At 42.6% G+C, this 18,419-nt stretch overlaps 1 protein-coding gene across 2 annotated transcripts in view; it reads right to left on the bottom strand.

Moving 5' to 3' along the window:
• SDK1 (sidekick cell adhesion molecule 1) overlaps positions 1 to 18,419 on the bottom strand; it is a 901,672-nt gene that overhangs the window by 191,569 nt on the left and 691,684 nt on the right. For both annotated transcript variants that reach the window (XM_081298615.1, XM_081298616.1), the window contains exon 15: positions 733 to 880. In XM_081298615.1, the coding sequence (XP_081154741.1) occupies positions 733 to 880 (148 nt within the window). The remainder of the gene's footprint in view (positions 1 to 732; positions 881 to 18,419) is intronic.

Genomic DNA, 18,419 nt, shown 5'->3' with positions numbered 1-18,419 from the left:
GTCCCCTTACAATTGCAGGGCTTCCAAAATGGACCTCCTGGGATGTGTGGGTGAGGACACTGCTCAGGAGAACAGCACTTGAGAGACACTGGCAGCATTCAGCTTCCTGCATGAATACTACACATTTACCTCTCAAGCCCATGGCACAGCCTACACTCTGCTGGCAATTGTGGGGAGAAAGAACTCAGAAAGCCAGGCATACGGATGTATGCCTGGAATCCCAGTGGCTTGGGAGGCTGAGGCAGGAGGATCCCAAGTTCAAAGCCAGCCTCAGCAACTTAGTGAGGCCCTAAGCAACTCAGGGAGACCCTGTCTCTATATTTATAGAAAAGGGCTGGAATGTGGTTCAGTGGGTAAGTGCTCCTGGGCTCAATACCCAGTACCAAGGGAAAAAAAGAAAAATAAAAATGAAAGGGCCCAGAAAACACAGCCAGCAGGTGAGCTCTTAATTTCCTGGGTACATAAGACTGTGCCATCAGGAGCCATCGATGCAGGCACAGCCAGAGCACCACAGGAGAAATCCAAGACACTGCCTCCCAGCAATTAAGAGAAACCCAGCTAGATCAACACATGGCCATGTTTGCACTCTTTGTGATAATCTTTTCTGCGCATGCTTTTGCCAATATCCCTGAGGGATGATCAATTAATTGCCTCCACCTCCTGCGATGCCTCTGTTTGACTCTCAGGCCCTGCTGTTCCTGGCCACTGTACAGACAGCAGGGCCCCACTCACCTGCTCGTCTCTGTGCTGTACTGGCCCTTGCCCACTTGATTCACTGCACACACCCTGAACTGATAGGTGCGGGCTGGAGTCAAGCCACCCACGGTGATTCCTGTCATCTCAGGGCCAACGTTTGACAGATGCACTTTCCATGGAGAGTCTAAAAGAATGACAAAACAGATTCACACCCACGTGAGTACATGTCTGAATGACAAGCGAATGCAAATATGTTCTCACAAATTATCTCATTTGCTTTCCAAGACAGCACTAGGAGAGGGGGGCTGTTATCCCCATTCGACAGACATGGAAACCAAGGCTCAGTCATGCAGCTAGCAACTAGTGAGCCTGGCATGAAACTCAGATTTCTCAGCCCAGATCTAGTGTGCTTCCCATTACCCTGGGCTGTTGTCAATAAGTAAAGGCATCCTTTGTTCAACCTGCACATGGTGGTTTAGAAGAAACCAAAATATTCCTGGGTTCAAGATGTAATGAGAAAAAGTTCTCTGTGGGCTCATGTGGTTAGACAGAGTGCAGATTTATCTCCCAGAAAAGGAAGCTGCACTTGTCACTGAATGATAAATAAAAACTATATTCATTAACATTTTAATAAAAGAGAAAATGAGCATGATAAAGACAGATGGGCTGTGCGTTTTGCAACCCATCTGCAGCATGGCAGCCCATTACACCACACCCTGAGTGGCTCTGGCTGGAGAGACATCAGAATTCAGAGCTAGTCTGGAGCCTCTTTCCAATCAGCTTTCCGGCAGGTGTGGAAGAGCGACTGTCAGCCAAATGGGCTCCCGCCTGCAAGAAGGTTCTGCAGGATCCCATGCCTGCATGAGATTTTGCAGAGTTTAAGCATGCTTCTTGCTCGATCATTTTGTAGAGTGATGCCCTGGAATGACCTGACAATGACTTTGAATATCCACCATCAGCTACCATTCTGAGCCGCTGTGATGCCTGGATGGCATTTTCAAGTTATCAGCAAGGTAAAATATGAGCTGGGACATTCCTCTGGAAATTAAATGGTCTTTCTCCTTCTTCCAAAGTGGTGCTAAGTTCCCTTTCATCCACATTGGTCAAAAAGACATGACTCCACTATGGTGCTGCGCTCTGCTCAGATTGCAGACAACACTTGCTGTGTGTAAACTCCAACCCCCCCCCCCCAAAAAAAAAAAATCACATTGGCTCCTTCAGAAACCTCAAGACTGACCGTGCAGATTCACAGTGTATGCGTGGAGCTCATGGGAAGGACACCTGGCATTTTAGTTCCTTAGAGGTCACCAAGAGGTGGCCACAAATTGCTCAAAATGAAAATGAAAGTCCCAAAGGCCACGTGAAGGTGAAGGTGTCTCACTAATTCAGAACCTGTAGCTGGGATTCCTCAACACCAAGTTAAGCTGCTCTGAGGTGCAATGCCAGTTGGATGACAAAGATTGAATCTTTTTAATTATTTCAAATAAAGCTGCTTCCAAAAATGGCTTTCTGGGAATGCAGTCTCCACCACCAGCTGGGCAATTCTGTACTCTTGGCTCTTGATTTCCAGTGACACGGTAATTGGCGGTTGATGAGGATCCCCTTCTCTTTATGTTTCCTTTAAAAACCTGATGTGTGCACCCACATTAACTATGGAAAAGCCCACTCCACTGCTCTTTTTGCTCAGGGAGTCTGAGAGCCTCTGTCAGCATCAAATACCTCATGGTGACCTGGTTTCTAGATGGCTTCCCTAAAAAAGGCAGCCACTTGTCAAAGTGAAAGGTGAGAGGGCCTTCCCTGAAACCCATGCAGCTGGCAGGGGTGGGGCCTCCACGGAAGGAGTTTTCGTTCTAAAGAACTGGCACATGTGGGAAAAGCATGGAGACCAGGGTCAGCCAGAGCTCTTCACTTAGACTTCGATTTTATGTGAACTTCTGTAGAAATGGGGGACAAATCAAAACTGCAACGACCTACCACACCATGCCCTCCAGAATGGCTATTATCAAACAGATATACAAACAGAAAATAACAGCATCAGTGAGAACTTGTACACTGCTGGTGGGAATGTAAAATAGTATGGTGATTCCTTGAAAAAATTAGAAACAGCATTCCCATCTTACCCAGTGGTCCCGCTTCTGAGTATACACCTCAAAGAACTGCAACAGGGTATTAAAGAGGTATTTGGAACCCATGTTCACAGTAGCACAAGAGGTGGAAACCACCCAACTATCCATCAAGGGATGAATGGATAAACAAGGAATGTGGTCTAGCCTACAGTGGAATATTACTCAGCTTTAAAAAAGAAGGGAATTCTGACACATGCTACAACATAGATGGACCCTAAGGACATTATGCTGGGTCAAATAAGTCATAAAAAGAGGAATACAGTGTGAGTCCACGGATATGAGGTACCTATAGTACTCAATCCATAGAAACAGACAGTAGAAGGGGCTGTGGGAGGGAGAATAGGGAGTTATTGTTTATGGGTGCAGAGTTTCACTTCTGCAACATGAAAAGAGTTCTGGAAATGGCTGTTGGTGATGAGCACACAATACTGTGAATGTACTGAACACTACTGAACTGTACTCTTAAAAATGGTTGTGATGGTAAATTCTGTTATGGGATACTTTACCACAACTAAAATCAAAAACAGGTGAGAAAATAAAGTAACATGAAATCCCAAGGTCACCTGAGTATGAAATGAGACAGTGAACACTGGGACACCATGCAGGAGGCCTGGCCCAGGGACACTTGTGCAGGACTGTGTCTGCTCCTGCCTCTTGTCTCCCCTGGGAGATCAGGAGAGCATAGTCAGGTCATTTCCTTCCTCACTGAGAGGGTGGCCTTCACTGTCCCTGTCCTTCCCAGGTGCCTGCTCTTCTCAAGGGGGCAGGTCTGCACAGCACAGGCTCTCTCTGAGTTCTGCAAGCCCCTGGTCTCTGACCCAAGAGGAGCCGACTGAGGCCACCAGCCCTGGGCTCTCCCTCTGCTCACATCTCTGTAGACATTCTCTAGACCTCCTCCTGGACTGATCCTATTGGGAGTGCTGTCTGCTTCCTGCAGGAGGCTCTCTTCCACCAGCCCTTCCTTCCTTCTGATCTCGCGGTGTCTGTCAGTGGACAGCTCACCTGCTCAGTCAGACACAGGGAGCAACAGCTGTTTCACAGAGGGACACAGACAAGGACACCTGTGGTAATCAGTTGGCTGAAGTGACTCTTCAGAACAAGGTGGGGTGGGGGCGGAGAGGACCTGGGGATGCTGCCTGTCCTGGTCTGTATCAGGTTGTGCCCAACAAAACTCACCCTGAGGCTGGTCCCTGGAGTGGCCGAGTGGGAGGCAGTGCCTTGAGGGGAGTGGGGTTGTCAGAGGGATTAATTCTCTTACAGGAGTGAGTTCTCGGTCTTGTAGGATTGAAATGGTTACCTCAAGTGTAGGTCATTACAGAGTGAGTTGGCACCTCACCTTGGTCTCTCTGCATGAACCGGCTTTCCATTTTATAATTTTTTAAAAATTTTTTATTTGTAGATGGACACAATATCTTTATTTTTATGTGGTGCTGGGGACCAAACCCAGGGCCTCACGCATGCAAGGCAAGTGCTCCGCCACTGAGCTACAACCCCAGCCCACGGCTTCGCATTTTAATTCTCTGTCATGTTGTGACACAGCTGGGGGCCCTCCTCAGAGGTTGGCACTACACAGTTTGGACTTTCCAGATACCACAATCATAAACCAAACAAACCTCTTTTGTTTATACATTACCAGCCTCAGGTATTCCTCTATAGCAACACACAACTACACTAAGATGCCCTCAGTGTCATCCTTCCAAACCTCTGCCCTGTTCAACCCTTGGCCATTTCTTCACCCAGAGTGTAAACAGCTCTTGAAAGTCCATAACATGAGTCACAGGGTCTGCTGCCCAGTTTGATTTGACAACAGGGCCTATTAATCTCCTCTGTCTCTGGCTCGGCTCAGTCCTCCAGTTACATCTATAGAATTCTTTATTTATTCTTTTTCTTCCCCACTAGAAGATAAAAGATCTGGCAGGAAGAGAGATTAGACTGAAAACTAATACAAATGAACCCTATCCATCTCATGGGCGTTCTGATTTGTACCAAAAAAAAAAAGTGGTTTGGGAAGGATTTGTCTGTTCACAAGCTTTGCAATTGCAAGCTTGCTGAGAACTGTTAAAATTTAAATAGCAAGTCTGTTCCCGGACAATCAACAGGAAGACTCCTTTTAAAAGGCTCTTCCAGCCAGTTCTCACAGAGACTCCAACACGAGGCTTGTCTTAGGGGTTGGAATGCAGCAGCAGAATCTTTTGATGAGTGAACCATCCCATAAAAGTTGCAATGCCTCTTTCCTCTCCTTCAGGGATTCCTCTCTGATCCACAGGGCTGGGGGATTTCAGACTCGCCCAGTCAGGCTGCAGAACAAGCCTCTGCCACAGAGGGCACTGTGCATATCCCTCTTGGGTGCAGGGCTCAGGGCCCACAAGGACTTAATCACTCCCTGCTATCTCTGCTGGCTCAAAAACTGATGGTTTTCAATCTTTGGAAATGTACTAGAAGCTTTTTCCAATACAAAGAACATTACCATTTTCTCGATTAATGGTACCTCAGGAAGGAAAATGTTTTTTGAAGAAAATTTTCTCTTAATTGCCAAAAGGCAATTAAATCCCTGTCACTATTAGTGTGGATATTTGCATGGCTATGTTCAGTCTGAGGGTGCCTCCCCACCTGCAGCCCCTGGACCCTATTGTGGGGGAGATTTCATTGCGTCTTTTGTAGTCAAGAAAACCAAGACTCGGGCTGGGGATGTGGCTCAAGTGGTAGCGCGCTCGTCTGGCATGCGTGCGGCCCGGGTTCGATCCTCAGTACCACATACTAACAAAGATGTTGTGTCTGCAGAAAACTAAAACATAAATAAATAAATAAATAAATAAAAGAAATATACTAAGCTTTAAAAAAGAAAGAAAGAAAGAAAATCAAGACTCATAGAAACCTTAAATTACTTCTCCCAAATTCTGCAGGTAGTCAGTACCTAGACAAATGGCTCAACCCTAATAGTGTGAGAAGTAGAGCAGCTGGGCCTCATGTCCCTGCAATGGAAGGCCACGGCTGCACCTGAAGCACTCACATATGTGTATCACACAGTAACACACTTTATAAGAAACAAAGCCAGCAACACCTGACGCACACAGAAGCACACATGTGCTAACACGCTCTACAAGAAAACAAACAAAACCAAGAATGTGAATCAAATCTGTCTCCAGGAAATAAAGAAGATGCAAGGATCAATTCAACTATGACCCAAATCCAGGATGTGGGACACTTTCAGGACAAATGTCATGGCTCCTGCCCAGGTAAGGGAGGAGAGGTGGAGAAGGCTGGAGGCTTTGGTTGATTCCAAGACATTAAGAGTGAAACAACAACAATGTATGGACCTGGTTTGGAACCTTATTTGAGCCAACTGAGTGACAAACAAACAAACAAACCTCTTTTAGAAAAGGGAAAATATAGACTATTAGGTGACACAAAGTTTACTAATCAATTCCACTGGTGTGATGCCCCCTTTCTCCTTTCTTTTTAAAAGATGTTTACTGAGTCACTGAGGGATGAAGTGGCATAATTTCTGGAATTTTCCTTAAAACTCTAGCAAAAAAAAAAGGCAGGAAATATATGAAACGTGCTAAAATGTCAACGGTTGTTGAAGTTGAAGTCATACTTCTGTGTCTATTTAGTACAGTTGTAAAGAAAAGGTTTTTGGAAATAGACTGTTCTGTCACAACATTTCGAGTCCTGAGCATTGATTATCATCTTTAATTGTCTATTTGGTAAATAAAAAATGGGACTTGGTTCATGTATACCTTGTGTTTTTACATGAAAGAGAATGAATATTCCTGCATTAAAACAAGGCCACTTCCCTCAAGTCCCAGAGTTAAGCGGAAGAATTAAAATTCTTCTTTTAATTCCCACTTCATTTCTATTTTGCTACCACTGTCTGATGTTCTATCTCCTGAAATATAAATATTGGGTGGTAAGAATAAGTTCTCCTCATCAGATGGGCTCCTGGGACCTATGCTATTCCCTGCTCACTCCCCAGCAGCTGGAAGAGTGTCTGACACCTAGTAGAGGTTCAACACCCGTCATGTTCTCAGCACTGATGATGGCTTTTTTTTTTTTTGTGCCACAATCAGACTGCACAGTAGCCTTGAGATAGTCATGTCCATCCTCATAGGAGAGGAAGCATGGGCTCCCCACCTGCTATTGATGCACCTTGGTAGAAACCTTCCATACACTGGCCAGATCTGCCTCGTGTCTATTTATTGCCTCAGATTGAAAGCTAGGGAGTTCAGGGCTTGGTCAGAGATGCTCCCGAGGCTCCAACAGAGTTACTGAGGCAGGAGGCCTCATGCTAATCAGAGGCCCCCTGCCAGTGCACCAGGCTGTCTCTCTACACTGACTATAAGGACACTACATTTATTAAGATGATATTGCACACTCAAGACAGGTGTTGCTGAGAGTCTAACTCTAGGCACAAATTAAGCTAAATGTTCCAACATTTCAAAGGCTTATCAGGCATAAATGGCAATAAGTCAGGTTGAGAGTGTGCACCCTGGAGGAATGTGATGAGGATGGAACTCTACCCCTGTCCTCAATCCATTCTAACCACAAGAGAAACATCAGGTAAATCCCAATGGAGGGAGCAGTGTTCTTCCACAAAGCCTTGGGCCAGTCCTCTCAACTGTCAAGGTCATCATAAACAAGGAAAGCAGGAGAATGTGTCCTGCCAGGAGAAGCCTGAGAAGACATGATGACCAAGTGTCCTGTAGGATCTGGAAGGGATCCTAGGCTAGAAAATTGACAACAAGGAGAAAGGGAGGACCTCCAGGGCTGCGTTAACAGCAGTGAAATGATGGGTTTGATAGAAACCTGCCACACTGATGCAAGATGCTTGGTGTAAGGGAAACTGGATGCGCAGGGACTCTATCTTTGAAATAATTCTGTAAACCCAAAACTCTTTAAAAGTTTAATAAGAAAAAAAAAGAAGGCCTACCAGTGAACCAGTTGGTCTAGAGCTAGGCAGGAGAGGATCAAGTTATGAAGCTTTGAGTACAGTCTGAACTGGAAGATTCTGAGTGCTTTGCAAGAGAGAACAGAGATGTGTGTGTGTGTGTGTGTGTGTGTGTGTGTGTGTGTGTGTGGTGTATGGTGTGTGTGTGTGTGTGGGGGGTGTATACGATGCTCAGAGAACACACTTATGAGCATTTGAATCCACATGTGTATGCCCAGGGACACAGCAGCTGGAGGCTGAGAGACACCCAGGAGTCAGGGCTAAAGCTACTGTGCTTGCTCTTGTGCAGGAGCTCTGGAGGACGGGGCTCTCAGATGTGGCTCAAGTTCAGCCTCAGTGTCTGCAGGAGCAAAGGGTGGGGACCTCCATGAGCTACACACAGCAGTCTCCAGGCCCCCTCCTGGCAAGAGGCTCACATTGGCTCCAAAGCAGTGTGAACAGAGGGGCCCTGAACTCTTGAACTTTTGCCCTTCCTCTGCTTTGGCCCTTCTTCGGGCCCCAGTAGAGGTCCTTTCAAGGCTGTGTTATTTTTCTAATGAAGAGTTCCAAAATTATATAAGCTATAGAAAGCCTGGTTACACCCTTGAGAACCTGTTGATCTTCCCGACCATATTTTTTTTTATCATAAAAGTAATACAGAATGGTAAATCTTACCATTTTATGTACACCAAAATATACATAAAGTTATTATGTGTGTATATTATATATATACTTGTATGTATGTATATGTCTGTATATATGTGTACATTACCTGTACCACAAAACAGTAAAACAAGTTCATTAATGAAAATTAGAAAATAGAGTCTCAGAAGACATGGAATGAAACTAGCACAAGCACACACTGCAGCTGCTTCTATAAAGCATTCTTGTGGTTGTTCAAGGACTTTGACTAATTACGTTTAAGCTCTTCAGAGGTTCCAAACCACGTTTAATGTTTACCCCAAAGAGCTGTCAAGGGTAGTCTGGTGGATGAACAGGCCTTGCTCCTCTACATTAAAGAGCCTATTTCCTGTCACATGAAAAGGAATGCACACAGAACCCCCAGCTAAGGAAGCTGCTCTCAGCCTGATCATAGCTTGGATGAGCATTTAAAGCAAAGCACAAAGAATAGCCCCTGCCATAGAGATTAAATGAGATCTTTCTTCAAGACTCTGGTTTAAGGCTATTACAGGAAGGAAAGAAACGTGATTTTTAGTGGCACTGTGGAATTCTAGTTTGAGCTGGAAAATATGACATGTAGAATGGGCTGTCTCTTGCAAGAGCACTGTGAAGGTCCCCACATGGAGTGACACTATAAAGCATCTAGACATACATGAAATGTGAGAATACAAACATGATTTTGAAAGAGAGTTGGGCCACAGAACTGCTCATGGCAACCCTGGGAAATAAGACTGAGGCTACAAGAAGACCAGGCCATACTTAGCTGAGGATGCCTGAGAAAAAGGAACTTAGGCTAGATGGGGGCTTCATGGACAGAGAGGGGGAGTAGGAAGCAGATGGTATTTTCCACCCCAAATAAGACCCTGAAAGTAGACAGTTGAAATGCAGTTTGATGTCCTTTGCTTTGAGAAGGCCTCTCTGCTATATATGCCTCAAGAAAATCTACATAGTTCAGTTAAAATGTACCAAGTCTGCCTTAAATGTTAAGAATTAAGAACTAAGATATTTAGGTAGTCAAACCTGCAGTCAAGGGATGTAGCCAAAGTAACTAGGAACAGGTTCAGGGCTTTTTGCTATTCTTATCTGAGGGACTGTAGCCTCCAGAGATGTAGGTCAAGACCCCAAAGGTGGCCACCAAAGGCTTGGGCTTGATCCATGAGGAGACACAGGCCCCTGGCCAGGGTGGGGGCTGATGTGCAGGAGAAACAGTTCCCTTCAGAGAATTGGAAAGGAGACTGGACAATCCAGAAGCTCAAGGGAGTTCAGCCTGGGTTAGTGCTGGTGAACCCCTACAGCGGGGCAGTGGTGGTCTAACCATGGCTAGCAGACTATGTGTGGAGCAGGTGGCTATGTCTGGATGGAAGCTGGCCCAGACTTAAGGACCACACAGTCCTAGCCACTCTGAATTCTATACCTAGCTGTCACAACAGGCATTCTCATTTAGGAAGTACTGTCTAACTTCAGGACAGGCTTGAGCAGAGCAGTCCAGGAGATGAGATGAGGGACCAAACGAGGACATGGGGTCCGCATTGGGCCTCTACCCCCTCCTCATCTTGCCTGAGAGCAGGGAGCTAATTGCAGAGTGAACCTGGAAGCCCACCCGAGTCCTGCTCTGGGACCATATCACCACAATGGCATTCCTTCATGAACACCTGTGACAAGCCCTGTCTCCCAGGCTGAATTTTAAATGGGAGTAAATGCTATTAATGTGAGGCTCCATATGCAAAAACCCAAAGGAAAATGAGCTAAAACATAAAATACTCTCTAACAACTCTGAGGCTATTAGAAAAATACCTATGTGAGATAGATTTCAAAGACATCATTGAAAAGCACAGAGAACAAAGTCTCTGCCGCTTTGGCAAGCAAAACAGCACAAAGCCCATCAGCTTTTAAGTACATAATAGCAAACGTGGATCAAGATGTTTAACATATTGTGCGGTGACAGTTGGGAACGGCTTTCATACCAGAGCAAATGAGCTCATGGCGCACAGTGTGCAAGACAGCGACGGGTCTATACATGAAAAGACACCTGTGGCATTAGAAGAAAGGATTGAGCCACATAGCTTAGAAATTCTCTTTGTGAAGGAAGAGATCTCTCCCCCAAAGATGCCGGGGATGGGATCAGGAGAGGCATTGAGTCTCAGAAAATGTTCTCCTGAAGCCAGTCTTAACTTAGTAGCTGGCAGAACCAAGCCAAAATGGGTGGGTGCAGAGGAGACCACAGTGGGTGCTAGAATGTTCCTGCTTCTCAGGACCAGGACTGGGGTTCCCAGCTGTCTTTGGCCTCCTCCTTTCAGAGAAAGGCAATCAGCCATTTAGGAATGACTAGCTGTCTGGCATGTCCCTTGCCAACTGCCCCCTAACCCCAGCCTTGATATTTACACAGTTTTCTTTATTCCTACTTCCAGGTGAATCTTGCTAAAAACTAATTTTCACATACATTGCCCTGCTTATGGGTTATATGGCTCTCTGTTGTGTAAGATTGTGGCCTGGCATTCTCTGAGCTCTTGGTATTCCTTGCAGGTCTCCATTTCATCATGGAAGGGTATATACTAGGCTGCAGGCAACAGTTCCTTGTGGTAGAGGCAGATAAGAAACTCTTCCTTTATACATCTGGTAACACTTGTTTAGCTGCAATCAGCATGTATTACTTTGTACTTTAAAATATATTATTACATGGAATTTTTTTTTTAAAGCAATTAATTTCAGCCATGCCTTAAGCTTTTCCGGCCCCTAAGAACCTTCTGTTTCTACAAATTCATGTGCCTGGGAATGTCCTGGATACCCATCATGCTATACAGCAACATCCAAGCCTCTGCAGTCTTGGATCTCTCCTGTGAGGATGGCATGCACCCAAATCCTACCCACTCCCATATTTAGCTCAAGGCCTTCTTTCAAGGATAGCCTCCTTGACCTTTCTGGCCCACAGTGACTGCCCCTCCTTGAGGAGCCCTGTCCCATTGCAAATCTTTGTGTACCAAATTAGGCCATCTCTTGTGTTCTTGGATCTGTTATTTAATTTTGGGAGTGTTCTTCTCTGCCTCCCTAATTGACTTTATGCTCTGTCCAGGCATCTTCCTGTGTTTAATACTGTCAGACAGGAGTGACTACATAATTTGCAGATTTACTGAAGCTGCTGGGGTTCATATTGCAAAATGATGGGGAGGAAAAAAATAGCTCCAGGGCTTTCCTGGAAGAATGTTTATGTAATACCTCTCTCTCTCTCTCTCTCTCTCTCTCTCTCTCTCTCTTTCTGTGCATGTGTGTGTGTGTGAGTGTGTGTGTGTGTGTGTGTGTGTGTGTGTGTGTGTGTGTGGAGAGAGAGAGAGAGAGAGAGAGAGAGAGATCTCCTGCTTTTAAATAGGACTTAAAGGTCTTCTAAAATGAAAGCATACACAACACTGGATGGCAACATAAAAATAAATAAAAATAATACAAAATCATAAAGGAGAAGTCAAAGATGTTATAAGCACCCCATTCCTTTGGTGCTTCAGTTAGGTTTCAGTTAAGCTTTGGGCTTTGTGGCAACCAAGGCAAAAAGAAACATGTTGGATGGTGGAGTGTCAAAGGCAAGCCCTTCTTTTCTCTAGAAGAACAAGATTCTCTCAGCAGAAGAGAAATCTGTCCTACAAAGCTACACATGAGTGACAGGAAGTGACAAAGGATGTGGGAAACTTCTTCCCATTTCACTTTATTTCTTTTGTATTAGTATTTATTTTGCAGTGCTGGGAATTGAATAGGGCCTCCTACTTGCTGGCCAGGCACTCTACCACTGAGCTACATTTCTAGTCCCCATTTGACATTCTTTCTCCCAATTTACAGAAGACAGTGTTTCTTTTTGAGTTAAGGAAAAACACATTAATTTCAGGTCTGAGGCCTGGGAGCCTTGAACCATGGATGGAGACAGAGCTCCTCAAAGCATCAACTTGTCTTGTGGGGCAGGGAGGGCCTGGGGAGCTCATGTTGCAGTTGGGGTCATGAAGAATAGTCACATATAAATTCTCCTGAGTGAATTATGGGGTACTTTCAAGTTAAATACCAAGTTATTTTAAGAATAATTTGCTTAGAAGTAAGAAATTTCCCTACTCAATTTTTAAAATCCTAAGAATAAGGAACGAAAGAATGTGTTATGTGCTGGAAAAATCACACTTTTGAATCAATATCATATTTGCTTATAAAATGAAGTTCAAAAGTAGGCAAAACTACCCCATGATGACAAAAGTGAGAAAAGTACTTGCTTCTGAAGGAGGAAAAGTACTGGACAGGAACACAGGAACATTCTGGAAGGTTAAAAATTACATATGGCTTGAGGTGTGGACTACATGGGTATATATATATTTCTCAAGACTCACTTAAGATCTCTGCATTTTTTCTCTATGCAAAGTGTACCTCAATAAATAACAAAAAATCAATATTATACAAAACAATAAAATCCTACCAGCAATTTCACTGACATCAGGGAAAAAACAAGACATATTACCATACTAATTATAATTTAAAATTATTCTCACAATCCAGTAAGATATGGAAAACAAAAAGGAAACAATAAATTTTTATTATTTAGAGAGGACGATTGTCTACCTTGAAAACCAAGAGGATCATTAGAAAAATCATTAGAATAATAAAAGAATATGGAAAGTGGCTGAATGGAAAACTAACATCTAAACATCAATAGCTTTCCTATAATCCAATAAGTAGTTAGATGATGAAAGGGGGAAAATCCATTTAAAACAGCTGTGAGACAAAATCTTAGGACAACCGTAACAAAAAATATGGAGCCTGTGGGTCTGAACTTGCAAACTTTCCTAAGCAACATAAGGAAGAACTGAATAAATGGGATAGATACTATGTTCTGGATGGAAAGAGAGAATTATCTGAAGTCAGTTCTCATAAAACTCATCACAGGCTGAACTCAATTAAAAACCCTAGGGGACTATTTTTAAAACTTAATAAAATAATTCCACTTTTTTCTAGACAAATAAATAGGGACCAGAAGTAATAAATTCTAAAAAGATTAGGGGACTTGCTTTATCAGCTTTGAAAATATATTTTGGAACCAAAACAATTAAAATACTATAAAATTAGCAGGAAAATAAATGAGTCAATGGAATCAAACAAACCCCAAACATTTAAAAAAATGTCACCTTAATATGCAAAAAGGGAAACATCATAAACAAGTAGATTAGTTGATAAATGGAAAATGGGTCCTTTGGAAGAAAGGAAAAGATCATGCCAAAATATATATAACATCTAAATTCCAAATAAACTAAAGAGTTAAATTTTTGAAATTAAAATTTAAAAACAATGCAAAAATCAGTGATGACATTTATTTTATGCATAATAGTGTCAAAATACCCAAACAAAATGTAATGAAAGGAATCATAAAGAAAAATACCAACAGGTTTAACTACAGAAGAATCAAACATTTCTCTGTGATTGATTTTGTGCACCAAAATTAAGGGCAAAAAGCATATTGAAAAAATACTTGTCAAAACGACAGGAAAAACCCTAAGGCCTGGAGAGAAAAATGGGAGGAAGGAAATTGACAGATCACAGCAGAGAAAGTGCAAAAAGTCAACCAACTTGGAAAAATGTGTTTGACGGTGCTGCTAATCAAAGAAATGCAAACTCACCTATCAGAGGATATGAACCTCAGACCCCAAAATGTTCTGAAAACATAATATATTTGAAAAGTTGAAGTGGGAGATTATTAAAATAATTTCCTTCTAGTTATACTTATCAGTGTCACTGTCTTACCTTTGCTGGTCCACTAAGTGCTTAGTTTGCTGGGTGAGCATTTCAGCACCAAGGACAGCACCAAGCATAGCAGTTAGGGCAGTGCCTCCTAGAGGAGAAGATGGGGATTGCACTGTTTATACTTAATTTAGCCAAAAAACCAAGAAGGCACGGACTGTACCTCCTGGAGGAGACTGGACAGTGCTTGAAGACCAGGTAAAGGCCTAAAGGGAGATGTTAAGTAGGATCTGACCAGACAAAGGTAGAAGGGAGGAGAGGGGGAGAGAATTCTTTGACACAATGAGCACTGAATGTCTGGTGTGTTCTGGGAACTATGAGCAACACCTTGTTATATAGCACAAAAGGCAAAGCAATGAGTGGCTGGAGATAAATCTGGGGACGCAGGCAGTGGTCAGAGATGAATGGCACTATCTGCCATGCTAATAAGCCTGGAAGCTATTCTTCAAGCAATGAGGTGTTCTATATAGGATGGGATTGGGCTAGCACTCTGCTTAGAGGGCGGGCCAGCAACTAGGTTTCAGGCTGCGCTGGAGGTAAGACTCATTTTCAGGGAGTCAGTGGTGATAATGGGGAAGCTCAAGACCCACTGTCCAGTGCCCTGTGGGGTCTTTTTTTTTTTTTTTATTGGTTGTTCACAACGTTACAAAGCACTTGACATATCATACTTCATACATTAGACTGAAGTGGGTTATGAACTCCCAATTTTACCCCAAATGCAGATTGCAGAGTCACATCGGTTACACATCCACAATTTTACATAATGCCCTATTGGTAATTGTTGTACTCTGCTCCCTTTCCTATCCCCCACTGTCCCCCCTCCCCTCCCCTCCCTTTTACTCTCTCTACCCCATCTACTGTAATCCATCTCCCTCCTTATTTATTTTCCCATTCCCCACCCAGCCGCTTATATGTAATTTTGTATAGCAATGAGGGTCTCCCTTCATTTCCATGCAATTTTCCTCATCTCTCCCTTTCCCTCCCATCTCATGTCACTGATTAATGTTACTCTTTTCTTCCTACTCTTCCTCCCTGCTCTGTTCATATTTGCTCTCATTATATCAAAGAAGACATTTGGCACTTGTTTTTTAGGGATTGGCTAGCTTCACTAAGCATAATCTGCTCTAGTTCTGTCCATTTCCCTGCAAATTCTATGATTTTGTCATTTTTTATTGCTGCATAGTACTCCATTGTGTATAGATGCCACATTTTTTTCATCCATTCATCTACTGAGGGGCATCTGGGTTGGTTCCACAGTCTAGCAATTGTGAATTGTGCTGCTATGAACATCGATGTGGCAGTATCCCTGTAGCATGCTCTTTTAAGGTCTTCAGGGAATAGTCCAAGAAGGGCAATAGCAGGGTCAAATGGTGGTTCCATTCCCATCTTTCCCAGGAATCTCCAAACTGCTTTCCAAATTGGCCGCACCAATTTGCAGTCCCACCAGCAATGTACAAGTGTACCCTTTTCCCCACATCCTCGCCAGCACTTGTTGTTGTTTGACTTCATAGTGGCTGCCAATCTTACTGGAGTGAAATGGTATCTTAGGGTGGTTTTGATTTGCATTTCTCTGACTGCTAGAGATGGTGAGCATTTTTTCATGTACTTATTGATTGATTGTATATCCTCCTCTGAGAGGTGTCTGTTCAGGTCCTTTGCCCATTTGTTGACTGGGTTATTTGTTATCTTATTGTCTAATTTTTTGAGTTCTTTGTATACTCTGGATATTAGGGCTCTATCTGAAGTGTGAGGAGTAAAGATTTGTTCCCAGGATGTAGGCTCCCTGTTTACCTCTCTTATTGTTTCTCTTGCTGAGAAAAAACTTTTAAGTTTAATTAAGTCCCATTTGTTGATTCTTGTTGTTAACTCTTGTGCTATGGGTGTCCTATTAAGGAATTTGGAGCCCGACCCCACAATCTGTAGATCGGATCCAACTTTTTCTTCTATCAGACGCAGAGTCTCTGGTTTGATATCAAGTTCCCTGATCCATTTTGAGTTAACTTTTGTGCATGGCGAGAGAAAGGGATTCAGTTTCATTTTGTTGCATATGGATTTCCAGTTTTCCCAACACCATTTGTTGAAGATGCTATCCTTCCTCCATTGCATGCTTTTAGCCCCTTTATCAAATATAAGATAGTTGTAACTTTGTGGATTAGTCTCTGTGTCCTCTATTCTATACCATTGGTCCACCGGCCTGTTTTGGTACCAGTACCATGCTGTTTTTGTCACTATTGCTCTGTAATATAGTTTGAAATCTGGTATCGCTATACCACCTGATTCACACTTCCTGTTTAGAATTGCTTTTGCTATTCTGGGTCTTTTATTTTTCCATATGAATTTCATGATTGCTTTGTCAATTTCTACAAGATATGCCGTTGGGATTTTGATTGGCATTGCATTAAACCTATAGAGAACTTTTGGTAATATCGCCATTTTGATGATGTTAGTTCTGCCTATCCATGAACAGGGTATATTTTTCCATCTTCTAAGATCTTCATCAACTTCTCTCTTTAGGGTTCTGTAGTTTTCATTATATAAATCTTTCACCTCTTTTGTTAGGTTAATTCCCAAGTATTTTATTTTTTTTGAGGATATCGTGAATGGAGTGTTTTTCCTCATTTCCGTTTCAGAAGTTTTGTCGCTGATATACAGAAATGCCTTTGATTTATGCGTGTTGATTTTATATCCTGCCACTTTGCTGAATTCATTTATTAGTTCTAGTAGTTTCTTTGTAGACCCTTTTGGGTCTTCTAGGTATAGAATCATGTCATCTGCAAATAGTGATAATTTAAGTTCTTCTTTTCCAATTTTTATGCCTTTAATTTCTTTCGTCTGTCTAATTGCTCTGGCCAGTGTTTCGAGAACTATATTGAATAGAAGTGGAGATAGAGGGCATCCCTGTCTTGTTCTGGATTTTAGAGGGAATGCCTTCAACTTTTGTCCATTCAGAATGATGCTAGCCTGCGGCTTAGCATAGATAGCTTTTACAATGTCAAGGTAAGTTCCTGTTATCCCTAATTTTTCTAATGTTTTGAACATAAAGGGATGCTGTACTTTGTCAAATGCTTTCTCTGCATCTATCGAGATGATCATATGGTTCTTACCTTTAAGTCTATTGATGTGGTGAATAACATTTATTGATTTCCGTATGTTGAACCATCCTTGCATCCCAGGGATGAATCCTACTTGGTCATGGTGCACAATTTTTTTGATGTGTTTTTGTATTCGATTCGCCAGAATTTTATTGAGGATTTTTGCATCTAGGTTCATTAGAGATATTGGTCTGTAGTTTTCTTTCTTTGAGGTGTCTTTGTCTGGTTTCAGAATCAGGGTGATGTTGGCCTCACAGAATGAATTTGGAAGAGCTCCCTCTTTTTCTATTTCCTGAAATAACTTGAAAAGTATTGGTTTTAATTCTTCTTTAAAGGTTTTGTAACACTCCGCTGTATACCCATCCGGTCCTGGGCTTTTCTTGGTTGGTAGTCTTTTGATGGCTTCTTCAATTTCATCCATTGATATTGGTCTGTTCAAATTGTGTGTATCCTCCTGACTCAGTCTGGGAAAATCATATGACTTAAGAAATTTATCGAGGGCTGGGGATGTGGCTCAAGCGGTAGCGCGCTTGCCTGGCATGCGTGCGGCCTGGGTTCGATCCTCAGCACCACATACCAACAAAGATGTTGTGTCCGCCAAGAACTGAAAAATAAATATTAAAAATTCTCTCTCTCACTCTCTCTCCTCTCTCACTCTCTCTTTAAAAAAAAAAAGAAATTTATCGATGTCTTCACTATCTTCTATTTTGTTGGAATATAGGTTTTCAAAATAATTTCTTATTGTCTTCTGTATTTCTGTAGCATCTGTTGTGATATTGCCTTTTTCATCCCGTATGTTAGTAATTTGAGTTCTCTCTCTTCTTCTCTTCGTTAGCATGGCTAAAGGTCTGTCGATCTTATTTATTTTTTCGAAAAACCAACTTTTAGTTTTGTTAATTTTTTCAATAGTTTCTTTTGTTTCAATTTCATTGATTTCCGCTCTAATTTTAATTATTTCTAGCCTTCTGCTACATTTGCTGTTGTTTTGCTCTTCCTTTTCTAGGGCTTTGAGATGAAGTGTGAGCTCATTTATTTGTTGTTTTTTTCTTTTTTTGAGGAATGACCACCAGGCGATGAATTTTCCTCTTAAAACTGCTTTCATTGTGTCCCATAGATTCCGATATGTTGTGTCTGTATTTTCAT

Source organism: Spermophilus citellus, assembly GCF_964194105.1.
Source record: "Spermophilus citellus genome assembly, chromosome: 6".
Taxonomy (NCBI): domain Eukaryota; kingdom Metazoa; phylum Chordata; class Mammalia; order Rodentia; family Sciuridae; genus Spermophilus; species Spermophilus citellus.
This window is presented reverse-complemented; position numbering and strand designations above follow the sequence as displayed.